At 33.5% G+C, this 14,852-nt stretch overlaps 1 protein-coding gene across 1 annotated transcript in view; it reads left to right on the forward strand.

Moving 5' to 3' along the window:
• Positions 1 to 320: 320 nt before the first annotated feature.
• Positions 321 to 14,852, forward strand: part of LOC145681973 (WD repeat-containing protein on Y chromosome-like) — a 43,258-nt gene continuing 28,726 nt past the window's right edge. Inside the window, exons 1-3 of the mRNA XM_081753574.1 lie at positions 321 to 381; positions 1,337 to 1,452; positions 11,673 to 12,044. Of these exons, the coding sequence (XP_081609700.1) occupies positions 321 to 381; positions 1,337 to 1,452; positions 11,673 to 12,044 (549 nt within the window). The remainder of the gene's footprint in view (positions 382 to 1,336; positions 1,453 to 11,672; positions 12,045 to 14,852) is intronic.

The raw sequence follows: 14,852 nt of genomic DNA on the forward strand, positions 1-14,852 counted from the left end.
TAAAAACAGATTTACAGACAGAGATTGAATACCAGATGAAACTGGGTAGTCTGTACGGGTACCAAGCTTCATTATTAAATAATTGGTATAATCGGGTTAAAAGGAGTTTAAGTTCCGATAAGCCTGAAACCAACATAAAGGATAAAAAAATGGATTGGATTGTCTATTTTTCCCAGATTGACAACTGCATTAAATAGAATCTACACACAACACGGTTTTCGTACAGCTTTAAAACGACCTAAAACTTTAGAAAATAACACCACCCAATTTACGAGTTATTACACGGATCCCAATGAAAAATCGGGTATTTATGAAATAAAATGCAGTTGCCAAGAGAGTTATATAGGCAAAACGAAAATAAATTTAAAAGTTCGAGTAAAGGTACACATTAGAGATTCGAAAGCGAAAAATCTGGTGCCGAAACATTTAGAAGGAACGCAACACAGGGTAGAAGAAATTTTATTTGGAGCTAGATATGAAGTAGAGAGATTGGTTTTTGAGAATTTATTTATTCATTAAAAAAAAAAAAAAAAAAAACTAAACCTAGATAAGGGAAGGCTGAGTGACAATTGAGAGGCGGTTATTACAGAATTTTCACAACATTGGCATGACAATAAAAATAACATGAGTTGGTAATCTTCCAATAAAAAAATTAGGAAAGGCGCACAAATTGACTCACCATATTTCAGTTTGCTTTAAGATCATCTGTAGATCGCTGACGCACTTGACAACGTGTTTTTTTTTAAATAACACAGCATTCCCCCTTGCTAAGTCCATTCTTTTTTATTCCTTGATGTTTCGGTTATTTTTCTTCCTGCCTTTAACCTCCGTGACGAAGACTCCAAGGGAGAGTCGAAAGCTTGAAATCCTAAAGATTGCGAAATTACAGAAACCTGTAAGTGGAATGATAGTTACAATTCCTGAGTGTGGTTTTGCAATGCCTGAGCTCTAACACAGTTTCGCACAATTTCATCGCTCTGAATGTTTTCCCCATATACTTCAATAATCTTACGATTAATTTGGATATGGGCCACAAAATATTTGAACGGCCCCTAGAGCGAGTTTTCGTAGTTTCTACGGAATAAGCACATCACACTTGAGTTAACTGATAGTTTGGGTTTGACTACACTATATGTAGTTCTCCAGATATAAGGCCTACAAGAAAAATTTGATTGAAATATATTGAATCTTTTGATTCAAAAATGCTACTTTTTTGCGTACAAATTATTCATGATAGAAATAATTATAAAAATAAAGTTAAATTTTTTGTTGTGATGAGGTTAAGTCGTAAGAAAATCACTTGTGGTTAATAACATAACTATTGTTTTCAACTTAGGAATTCCTACAATACCATTTGACGTAGCTATACGAAAAGGTCAGATAAAAGTTTATAGATGGCAAGCTCATAACGATCTCATCGAAGATATTATATATTCTCCACTACTGAAGCAGGTAAGTTAAATATTCAAGCTGTTCTTTGATACTTCAATTTCGGATACCTGTGTGTTAAAACTACCATATCTATTCGATTTATTCGGATTTACAACAAATCTATTCCATTTTAGATAATATGATAACACGCCATGGAATTTTAACAATCAACTTATAACCACCACCACAGTTCGTTTTAACAATATCAAGACAAAATTAGTCACTACCTACACAAAGATCATTTGTAGAATTGTACACCAGCTTTAACATTCACCTAACATCCTACATTTCACAATAATTGTAATTCACTTTATAATTCTGTAACATATGTCAGTCTTGCATGGCGTCTTGAGTCGTAACCTCTTGTGTTCTATGTATCAACATTTACATCGTGATAAACTGTTTTCTCGGTAAACAAATCAAATGCCATGACAATGGATAATAATTTCTACCTAACAACTGAAAATCAATATTTTTATGACATTAAATATTACATTTCTTATTTTTCTTCTTCTATGTGGCTAGTGCAAGTTAATATAGCACTTTCTGCCCTAAATGATAAATAAAATAACCAATATAAATACACGTTATCGTTGTAATCTCACTTACTTCAAATTCCGATTTCCAAATATGCCTTGCACTTCTAACTTTTCGGCTTTCACCTGGAGCCTTGTTCTAGAAGAACAAAAATAGGAATAAAGGACGGATTCAACATGAAAAGACAGTAGAAATGGTTTTGACATATCGAACATTTTGGTTAAAAATAAGTTTGTTATAGGTAAGACAAGTCAGAGGCAAAACTATTTTTGAGGAGTGGAGGTAATTAGAACCAACAAAAGAACTAACTACCTTATCCCTGCTCTCTTAGTTCTTTGAAATAATGTAGGTGAGTGAGATGGAATATGCCTCCAAACAGAACATTTAAGAACATTTAGACATTTTAGCAGACATGCAGACATTAGTAACCAAAAGGGAATAATTGTTGATAATCAGTTGCTTAGATAGATAGATATGACTTTAAATTTTGCGTTTTGCGTTTCAAACTCCTAAACAAATTTAATTGTGGATAGTAATTTATAAATTTGTATCAAATTTTTGCCAGTGAAGGAAATTATTCTTTTAGGTCACATGAAATAATAATAATAATAATAATAATAATAATAATAATAATAATAATAATAATAATAATAATAATAATAATAATAATAATAATAATAATAATAATAATAAATGTGTATCACAAAACAGGATGATAGTGAAGAGCAAATTAGAGAAAAAGTAATTATTTTTTTTATATTTAAAAAAAAATTAAAGTACCAACCAAATTGTCTAAGTTGTAGCTTATTCTAAATGTGCCCATATGCTTGTTATTACGTGTTGAATTTATAATCCTATAAGAAATGAACAATCTGAATTACGTAGTCCATAAAGTGAACCCTTAGTTATACCCTTAGTTAAAAATAAAAAAAAATGAAATGAAATCTTTGAGTTTTACGTCCCACGATTATGCCGGTTAGGCTAAAGGAGACGGTGAAGATGAGTAATGAATGAAATGGTGGAATGAAGAAAGTGGGAGGAAACGGGAGAACCCCGAGAAAACCCACGCACACGGTGTTTGTCCACCACAAAGTTCACTTGGCGGAGGCTGGGATCGAACCCGGAACCCCTTGCACCAGAGGTGAACGCTCTACCACTGAGCCACCGCGGCCCCTAGTTAAAAATAAAGTCGGAAATTAATATTTGTTTGAAATTAAACTAACTCATATTAAGACAAATGATATTGAAATCAATTCGTTTTCCCATTTTATAAAACGCTTTAAACGAAACATTATTTATTGTCTTCATCATTTTGAGGATATGGCGTGATTCATAGACGTTTCTGAGAAGTCCAGCCAATATTCGAGGGTGTGGCGTGATTCACAGACGTCCCTGAGTAGAGTCAGCCAATAGTTGAGAGTATGTTAGTCTCAGCGTTAGTTTGGAGGACACCAATGCAGGCGAATTATATAGCCACTGGTTTAAAAGGAGTTCGGTTCAGAACATTTGGGCAATATACGCTAAAGATAGATTCTAAATGTACCACTAATGCCGATACAGCTGAATAATATAAATATTGTTTTGTTGTTCTATGAACAATTTAAATATGCTGAAATGGAAAGAATCAATTAATTATTATATTTTCATGCCTTAAAATTTATACGAGTATTTATACTATCATGTCATATTGCGCAATTATATGATTTTGAAAGAATACGTGAAACTTGTATTACTACATTTTAATTCATATCCCTTGAAAATCACTACACAATATACTCAACATTTTAAATTATTACTTGTAATCTATCTATCTATCTATCTATATCTATATATCTATCTATCTATCTATATCTATCTATCTATCTATCTATCTATATGTATATATATATATATACAGGGTGTTTCTAAAGAACACCGACATTGTTTGGGAGGTGATTCCTGACACCAAGATAAGACAAAAAGTATAGACCATCTTGGGTGCACAAATGCTTCCTTTCGAAGTTATAGGCTGCCGAAAACACGAGAAAAATGAATTTTAAAGGTCCATAGCTCCAAAACTATGGAACCTATCGTAGTCGGGTCAAGACTTTACTTAAGAACTATGTGCCCTATTCAAAAATGCGTGTTTCAGAATCGTGAGATGTTTCTACAGCAATTTTTATAGAGGCAGTTTGGCTAGGGGCATATAATATGAAGTACTCTCCAACTACCTCCATAAAAATTGTTGCGGAAGTATCGCAGGATTCTGAAAGTTTGATATTTGGATAGGGCACATAAGAGTTCCTAAGTGAAGTCTCTCGATCCGACTACGGTAGGTCCCATAGTTTTGAAGCTATGGACCTTTCAAATTCATTTTTTCATGTTTTCGGCAGCCTATAATTCCAAAAGGAAACATGTGTGCACCCAGGATGGTCTATACTTTTTGTCTTATCTTGGTGTCAGGAATCACCTTCCATACGTTGTCGGTGTTGCTTTGAAACACCCTGTATACGAATTTGATTGACTTTGAGATACTAAAAGACGTTTTGTAATAGACTCAAAAATTATGTCTTGTATATCACTCGCGGAAGATATGGTTGACCTAATAATCGTCACTGTTCAATTACTAATAATTATTCCATTTCCACAAATAACATATAGATGAATTTTTCTGGATTTCTTGACATTTTTAATATTGTGTCCTTATTTTCCTGAAGGAGAAAACTTTCACAACATACCACTTTGTGTCGTAACATATATTTGTTCGGTTCCAAACATTGTTCTTTTTCGAAACTAGGTAAACCAAATAATTATTGTTTATGGGATTTTTCTCAGAGTAACACCATTATTCATATAGGGAATTTTGACGTTAACTTTAAAATGAACTGTAACAAATAGTTTTAGTTTTGCAATCTGTAACGCTACACTATGCATTAATTGTTGGTCACACAGGAGTTGTAGGTCGACTGACTCTTGCTTCTACAGCCTGTCCTGTCTTACTTCTGCCCAAGGAAAGTTCCCAATTTAGCTGATAGCCTCAGCTGAATAACTGAATCATTGACATAATTGTTAAATTTAGCTTCGATTTCACCAGTTGAGAGGCTTTGCTGTTCTTTCTTTTTCTAATACCAAACAAGGAAAAGTGAAGGAATCCAACATAATGTTGGGCGAAGCCAGCAGCTCTCACTGCCAGGTGTACATTTGAAAAAAGCACATGTCCAGGATTTTTTTTTTTTCTACGAGAGCTCACCAGAAAGTTTTCAAAAAAATGTAACATCATTTGAACTGAAAACAGAAGAGTATAGCAAAATGGATACAGTACATATTTTTGGGCCAATACTGTGAAATAGTAATGAAAAGGTAGAAGGGAAAAAGAGAAGTTTACTCCTGAAATAACGTGTTTATGTCAGTGATCTTCGAGTAGTTTCTAGAAACTAAGCTCGAGTCTTGCATTTCGAAAGCATTTCGAGTTGCTTTCTTTACAGTCGTCAATTCTACGCTCAGTCTGAACTGGTATTATTTGTAGTTCACAGTAGATTGTGTTCATGAGAACTTTATAGACACCTAAACGAAATCGTCGGGTTTCTGAGCTTCAACCCATCCTTCACTAAGATTCAACATAGAGAAATGTTCTGTCATAAAGGAAAGAATTATATATTGTTTTCTGTTGTAAAACTAGTTCACTGCGATAATAAATTATAATTATAGATGCATCGCATTTTGCAAACAAAATTTTCGTTTGTATCTTATTTCTGGAATTTAATGGCGCAAATGAAGATGTTTTACCGTTTATACAAAACGCTGATATATATACAGAAACTTATCTATTTAATGAAAATACTGGGAAAAAAGTACAGCTTATCAGATTAAGCTGTCGTTGGATCGTCTTTCGCCTGCTGAACAGCCCTAATGCGACGTGAAACAGAGTCATAGAGGTTGTAAAATTAGCAAGTGGAATGTTACGCCATTTTGCATGTGTATTACACAGTTTCATGAGAGAGGATGATGGTGAAGGTGAAATTCATGTCTTCAAAACGGACTACAGATGAACAATCATATTTAAGTCCGGAGATTGGACGGCCGGGGAAATCGTTGAATTTCATCCAGAAGTAAAAGTTTGCAATATTGGAAAGATTTTATTCCCTTTTACTCCTTTATTCATATAGATCCTTGTGACATTGAACAATAAAGTTGTTTTGAGTGATTGGGGAAAGGCCCATACCAGATATCATTAAAATCGAATAAGCTTTACGAGAATTACATTGAAACAGACAGACAGACGAACAGAGACATAAATGTTGGTTGAGTCAATGATAGAAACTCGTTATGTCCATTTCAATTACGTGTATATTTAGTTTCGGATGTAAGCTTATTTCTATAGTTTTTTCAAAGTTTTACGTCTCATGGTTATGCCGGTTAGGCTAAAGGAGACGGTGATGATGAGAGATGAATGAAATGGTGGAATGAAGAAAGTGGGAGGAAACGGGAGAACCCCGAGAAAACCCACGAGCACGATGTTTGTCCACCACAAAGTCCACACAGCGCGAGCTGGGATCGAACCAGGGACCCCAAGCACCGGAGGTGAACGCTCTACCACTGAGCCACCGCGCCCCCTAACGTTTGATCTACAATTATACTCATTGCCTTAAATTATTACTTAGCAAAAAAGTAAGAAAAAAAATTATAGATGAAACCAGATAATATATACTGTAAATTTGTAAATTTGTAAATTTGTAAATTTGTAAATTTGTAAATTTGTAATATATAATGTATATTTGTTATATATACGGTTTTCTGAAAATTCCGTATTTGCTGGAGGAAAAGAGTAATTTGAAATGACTTTCCCTACACATTCAAATCGCAGTTGTCTTTATCATCACGAGAAAATGGTTGCATCACGTGAAATTAATTTTTATGAAGATAACATGTTCTCGAGCCGTTGTTTTATAATGTCACTTATTAAACAGAATATTCTTACTATCGGGGATCATTTGGAAGAGGAGGAATGGCTCAAAATGTATTTCAAAAATGAAGTATCTTATTAACCGCTTAAGTTTGGAATATGAAATTTGGAATATAGATTGGTTGTTAAAAATAAGTTGACACGAGTTCACTGTTCCCGAAACTTTTGTTTCTAAAGACAATTTTTATGCCCGTATTTTGATTTCCTATTTTATATTCAGAAAATGACAGAAGTAAGATAACAGTTGTACCATCTAAAAAAAATGAACATTTGAATATGGGCCTAGTGAGCACTTGAGTCAGCTGGGACTTTATACTTTGATTGAAATGCATATCATAAGAGGGCGAGGGGGTTTAAATGTAGCTTTCAAATATTCTCCATAGACCTTTATTTTTCTTACGAAGAACGTGCATTTCAACTATTTAAAATACAGTAGAGTCTCTTTAATTCGAAGTCCAAGGAGACACGGAAAAATTCGAATTAACTAAAAACACTCATTTTAAAGTAAAATCAAGGTAACAAAATAACTTTACTGTATATGGAAAACTAATTAGCATGCAATTTACCTTACCTCTAAAATACCACATTTTTGTAAGGGATTAAAATACGCGCCAGCTTCGACATTGTGCATAATGAACGCTGATAGATCAGAAACGAATCTGCTTACCTTTTTGTCACTGCTTTTAGTTCAGTTAAAAAGAATTGCACAAATGTTTTGTACAAGTCGTTTGCTAGTGGAGAGCAGGGTTTAAGGTCGTCCACACTTCTACAGAAGGAATGAACACATTCAGGTACTGAGGAGAAAGAGAAATGCATACTAACCATCTTCTGATTGATTCTCTATAGCGGGAAAGAGTCCAGCGGAAGTGGTATCAACAAATAAAGCTTTCTCTTGCACTATGTCGAACACTGCAAATTTTTCTACTGTAAATACTTCGAATTATCCAAACAGAAAGTTCAAATGTTCGATTTACCCACGATTTCTTAACATTGTTTTAATACAGTTTTCAAAGGGAATAAACTTTTGTTCGAATTATCCAATAATTCGAATAAACCAAGTTCGAATTGAAAAGAGTCCACTGTAAATATATAAGAAAAACAACACAATGTTTTTACGCACGATAGACTAGAAAAAGATCCTTTAATTGATATTTTTCAAGATATATTTTTCTAAATTAGTTTACTGGGGCCCTAGAGCATCCCATCTTAATCCAATGGAAAATCTGTGGGCCGATTTTACTAGAACTCTACAGAAAAATTGACCTGACAACTCACTAAGGAGAGCTGACGAACTATGAGAGTTCGCTCTTAATGCGTGGGAAGAAGTGACAGAGGGACGCTGATATATATCCAGCTTAGTTAATTCCGTATGCCAAAGCGATTAAGAGTCATAACAGAAACTAATGGAGACTACACGTGGAATGAAATGGATTGAAATGGATTGAGTGGAGTGAATTGAAGTGGAATGAAATTATAAAAACCCAGCTCGGTCTAAGTCTAAGTACTTTCCGAGATTCATCTGAAACAGTTCAAGCACTTTCTTGTGATAGTGAAGAGAGACATGGTTGAAATTGTTTTTACATATTGAGAAAAATATTATGGAATTTCCCTCCTTCTCCCTTCTCTTAATTTTCTGAAACGCTGGACACATCAATTTATTTAAGGACTTCATATTTCAAGTTTCAAATCTCTAATATGAGAGTTCGTGAGATACTCTATTTTGGTATACATTTTGAACCCGATCCTTCCCCTTAGGGTACGCATTTTAATCAGTGATAAAATCCCGGTTCGATGTATACGCAGGGTGACACAAGCTTATCATCGTAGTTCTCATCAGTTCAGCTCGTCGCCAAAGAACCACCTTACACATAACTCCTAGAACCGTCCGACGCATCTTATAAGTATTTAAAGTCTCGTGTCTTTAAAATTCAAATAGACCAATGACTCCTTCCTAGTTGTTTGAATCAGTGGAGTGAATTTTTACATGAAATTGTTGTAAATGATCTATAATAATAATAATAATAATAATAATAATAATAATAATAATAATAATAATAATAATAATAATAATAATAATAATAAAACACTGTGATTCCTTTATAATGTGACGTTGGAAGTAGATCGTATCCTTCGAACAGCTCATAGCAAAATAATCTTATGGTGATAAATCAGGGGAGCGTGAAGGCCATTCAACGTCTCTGAAACGAGAGACTCAAGCAAGGAAATATGTGTTCCGGCATTTTCGAAACTTTGCGTTTAAGGAGGAAAGGAATATCGTTTCTCTAATATTTAATTTTCTTGTTCTTTATTCAGAGAATGTCGAATCTAAAGATTTGCTTAAGTTGGAAGTGTGGAATTTGACTCACAGGCTTTTAATTAAAAGTAATGAAATATGTTTCAGCGTGATCTCCTAAGGGTATCATTTCAATATCAAAATTTCCCTTTCATTCCTTTATTTTGGAAGTGTCGAATGTAAAGATTAGTTTAACATGAAGGTGTTAAATTTGGTAAGGAAATTTGAAGGTGTAAAATTCAGTATATAAACTCTCAATTAAAAGTAAGAGAATACTTTTTGAGAACTTCCCTCTAACGAAGAAAAGGGGGAAATTTAAAAATATTCAAATATCTTTCTTTTTTTCGAAATTGTTCAATATTGGAATTGTCTTAAATTGAAGGTGTGCTCTGCGATAAACAATCTATTCATTAAAAATACGTGATTCAGCATTTTCAAAAATCCACATTTGAAGGGGAAAAGGAAGACAATTTCTAGAATATTCAAAATTTCAGTATTAGATTTATTACATCTTCCTGTATGTAGAAAGGATACTTTTGTTAGTATTGATAACATTTAGCGACCATTTATTTTCTTACAGAATGATTCACTTGGTTCGTAGTAGCCATTTAAGGTTTTACCTTCAGGGGAAGGTGGCAAGACTCTTCGATATACATAGTTTCGAGTTTTTATTAGTATATAATTATTCTGTTGTTTAAAATGTATATACATCTAAAATTAGGGGGCCAATGCTGGCCTGCCCTCTAGAAATGATGTTCCTCCTTGAGCGAATTACCAAAAAATTACTTTCTATGATGAACATATTTCCATATTGCTTTCTGTTCAAGAGTAAATATTAGACTGTGCTATATTGGAGCTCAGAGTCCATTTCAACACAGAGACTATATAAGACCTGGACATATTGTTTAACATGGAATCCGAATCACATGAGTTCCCGCTGGGAATCGAAAATGGATCTCTCATGCCGGAGTAAACGTTAGAGACAAAAGGAGAATGAGATGAGATTTTGTTTAATACATATTTTCTAATGTACTATATTACAGTGGTGTAGGGAAGGGTTCCAACAATGTACTTTGATATTGGTAGTTTTTTTCTCAGAAGAAAAGGCAATTGCCTTTCATGTACTCTATTTGAAAACAAAATGTGTCACTAAACAGTCCCTAGACAAGCCGTGTTTACCAACACTTACTTTGCAATTACAAAATGTCGGAAAACTTTTATAATAGTGGGTAAGGTGGAAAAAGAAAACAGTTGTGTTAATTTCGGTAAGGAAACAAATCCCCCCCCCCCAAAAAAAAAGAACAACGGAAAAACATCTAAATAATATATTAATTCAGAGAAAGATTCGAGAAACGCTGTAGAAAAGTGGCTAGAATGAAGAAAAAAGACAGTGCGCTAATTTTGGTGAAGAAAATGTCCAAAAACACCAATCGAGAAACAACGAAGAAATATCTAAAGAAGCCGGCACTTCAAAGAAAGTTTAACTAATATATATATGTATGTATATATGTATGTATGTATGTATGTATGTATGTATGTATGTATAGTGCTCCCCAACACTAAGCCCCCCCTCCCCCACCAAACAAAGATCCTGGCTACGCTACTACTATATTACACGCCTGTAATATATATTTATAAATTTCTTACATTCAAACTTGAATGCTCTGTCAGTAAAAGAGATTCTTTATTAAAAAAAAAAAAAAAAAAAAAAAGTAGTCTCGATTCGAACTTGTTTGAAATAAACATTAGTACACGAATCGATTACATTATTCACTAGACTAAGAGCGCATGAATATTAGCATTTTCTGTTTTTTTCTGTTGCTGTTCTGTTGACAGTGTACTTTCCACGTGCTTTAATCTCATATCATGTAGTATGCCAATTTTGCTTTTATCTTCTTTTTTGTCATATTTTAATATTGTTCTCTACATGCCACCTGAATATTTTTTGGAAGCAATATGCAGATGGTCTATTTCTACTAAAGAAAACGCACATTGCTCTGTAACAAAATGGAGGGAAAATTATTTCTCTTGTAAGGAGATCCGAGGGACGTAAGGATCTAGGTTCAACTTTTTGGACTTAGTCTCTGGCTGGAAGGTAGTCCCATTTTTTGTAACCAGAAGTTTGTTATGTTTCTTCTGTTACGACGCAACGGATGCTGGAAGGAGTTGAGGCAATTGTTTATTATTAGAACTCCCTTGTGGCTATATGGTTAGGGTACTATCTTTTGACGTGGAAGACCTGGGTTCGATTCTTGGTGGGAGTTCATGTAGTTCGGATCCGCGTTAAACTGTAGGTCCACGCCTTATATAGCCTCGCTCATAAAAAGGTCGCTCATGGTTGTGTTTCGTTAAATAGTTTTTTTTTTTTTTTTTTTTTTTTTTTTTTTGTAGAAATAGCGGACAATAGCAATCTAGAGCATAGAGCAAAACTGTATATAGCTGTAACTGTTAGTATTGAATTTATTTTAGATAATCTCGTGTTCTTCGGACCCAGAAACTGCAGTAGTAATTGGTTGTACCATTCCTGTCCACGGAGAGCAACTTAAGGAAACAGCAGGCATAATCGTACGACACGATCACCTGTTAATACCTGCAAGGAAGCGACCAGAGTTTGACGAGACTGTACTCAAAGTGCCATATGGAGTTCGAGCCATAGCCATATGGGAGGAGAGACGTTTAATCGCCGCTGGTGGAATCGACAGGATTATTAGAACTTGGAACATATTTATGAGAGGAAAGCCTTCCGCATACCTTCGTGGGCATATTGCTCCAATATGCTCTTTACTATTCCACAGCTCGCACGAGGTTCTGATAAGTATTTCTGCTATTAGGACTATCAAGGTAGGCACATGAACGTATAAAAACCAACACGGATTTTATTGAAGATTACTTATCTATTCACAAATTCATTGTACTTATAGCTACCATCAATTCTTTAGGTGAAGATGTAAAGAAAACAAAACAACTATGACGTAATGTTAGTGTCTTTGAAAGAAAAAAGAATATAAGTAACAAAACATGGAGCTACCTAATATTAACTTAAATTGATTGAAGTTTATAAGGAATGGCTTCTTGCAAAATCAAGTTATTGACCTTTAAAATGTAAGGCTTTGTTCTTGGCTCCTTTTATTTTTTTTTCTCTTTTAATTTTTTTTCCTTTGATCAAATATTTGATCTAGTGTTTGTTTTGTTTTAAGAGAATACTTTCAAGCGGACCTTTCTTTGAAAGAAATCTACAAATCATGTAACGTAATGAAACATAATCGTGAGTTATATTGATTAGGTACGTGTTTCAATAACCACTTATTTCTACACACATATTGCTTAAAATACATAGAAAATTTAGGTGAATAATATCATCCTATCGTTCAAAATTACGTATAACATTATCTTGGACTTGCATTTTGGTGAATAGAACAATAGGGGAAAAAAGGCATAAAAGCTTTATGATCTAACTATGTACGTATGATAATGTACTGTAAGTAAGGCAGTATGCAAATCTACTATCTCCATACTGTGTTTATATTATCATAACTAGGTTTTACAGTATAATTATATATATAATATGTGGTTATTAACCTTATGATAGTGATTTTAGATAACTAAGATATATTTTCTAATATTGTTTCCTTATACGTTATTGTCATGTCCTGTTCTCATGCACATTTGGTAGCAATTTGCACGAAAATAAGAATTAAAGACAAATATAATATAAAAACTAGCTGATAATGCTCGAAAAACATTGCCAGAACGAACGTAAAAAGAATTAATTTTTCTTATTAAATTCTGCAGGCTTTATACCAGAGTTCTGTTAAAACGTTCTACGATATGTTGTTTTAAAAAAACACATGCTCAAAATAGAGGATTGAGAATTGAAAAAAATCGCAAAATGTCATCTCTATGACTTACGGTTCCCGAGATATGGCTCCTTAAACCTCCCGAAATCGGAACTTTTTTTGACCAATATCTCGGGAATGGTAAGAGTGACATGAAAAATACCATCACTTTCTCAGTTAGTTTTTGATGTTCTATCGAATGGAGGGCTCAAAATTGAAAAAAAAAATTGCAAATAATAGACATAGAGAATTCAGTTACGAACTTTTTTCAAGTTTGTTAAAAATAAAATAAGGCTTACTGCCATTTAGATTATAAGATATAAGATACATTATAAAAACTTATTTATGTGTACGTCCAATGATTAATAAAATGAACGGTTGTTGAATTTGTCAGTAAACAAGTATTTATATAACGTTGTATATATATGCATAATGTATATTATTATATATTTGTAGATTACAGTAGATAAAAGAAATCCAAAAATACAAGTATGTTAATGTATTAGTAGCGTAACCATAAAATTTTCAGCTGAAAATGAAACAGGTTCCGGTTTTTTAAAATTGATAAAAAATGAGAAAGAGGTTAGTGTGTAAATTAGTTCCTGTTTACCTTAGCAATACCTAATACATCTATATAGCAATATAACATAACATATATAAGCTATAAAATATAAACAGCATTTAACTTACAATATAGTAGGGGATGATGCTACCTACTCACCCTCCTTTGCCCTAACTCGAATCCTTGATATTACATTGAGTGAGAAGTTGACTCTTGAACTGAAGAATGCCAGAAGTATATCTCAGAAGAACCTATCTGAGGCACATACCATTCCTACTGCTTTCAATAGAATATCAAACTTAATATTTTCCTCTTCTAATTTACCAAAAATTTGTACCCATCGTTCCGGCTAGGAAACTTTTTTTTTTTTTTGGGGGGGGGGGAGCTGTATTACAATCTCTTTTGTGCACTGCCACTGATCAAATAGTTGTGTCTCATCGTCCGAACCTGACAGCATATTACCGTTTACCAGTTTATTAGAAATGCTGTGTTGAATATCCGAGCAAAAGGGTGTATTCTGCAGGATAACTCATTGAAATTTTTCCACTCCACCATAGCTGTTTTCTCATTTTTCAAGGTATTTCACGCATGTGCTGTAAAGGTACTGGTACGAGGTTGTAAAGGTACACGGTGTAAAGGTACTGAGTTTGTTATTTCCTTCTTTTACTTGTATAAAACGGGCAAATACTACTTTTTTCCGTCTACTGATGGAACGGCCGGGACACACCCCTAAAACGAGACTGTCCTGGTCAAAAAGGGATATATGGTCATCCTATGTATTAGCTCTTGTATCCTCATTAACATTTTAAATTTATTTTGTTTTGTAAGAGTTCATACACTAATAATAACGTACTCTTGTCATTAATTTGCTCTCATTTGAAATATTATGTAAAATATCATATAAGGTACAGGGGGTGTATCTCATGTTCAGAATGATGGTGTATTGACAACACAAAGCAAAACTAAATTTTTCAAGCATTTCTAAAGACTGTATATCTCCCAATCATAATTCGCTATGTAGACGTTTTGAAAAATCTTCCCATTTCAAAGAAAACCCCTGGAAAAATCACAAAATATGCTAATCGTGAATAGTTATTTATTCGAGAGTTCTTCATGGATTCTTAACACGATACTTATCACATCAAAATTTAACATTAATGATATGTAATCATCTAGTAATCTCAGGTTAACAATCTCTCGATTAGTTTGACGCAGCGTTCCCTCTTTAACTTTTCTTCAATATATCTTGTA

Source organism: Thermobia domestica, chromosome 3 (assembly GCF_964235325.1).
Source record: "Thermobia domestica chromosome 3, izTheDome1.hap1.1, whole genome shotgun sequence".
Classification (NCBI taxonomy): Eukaryota; Metazoa; Arthropoda; class Insecta; order Zygentoma; family Lepismatidae; genus Thermobia; species Thermobia domestica.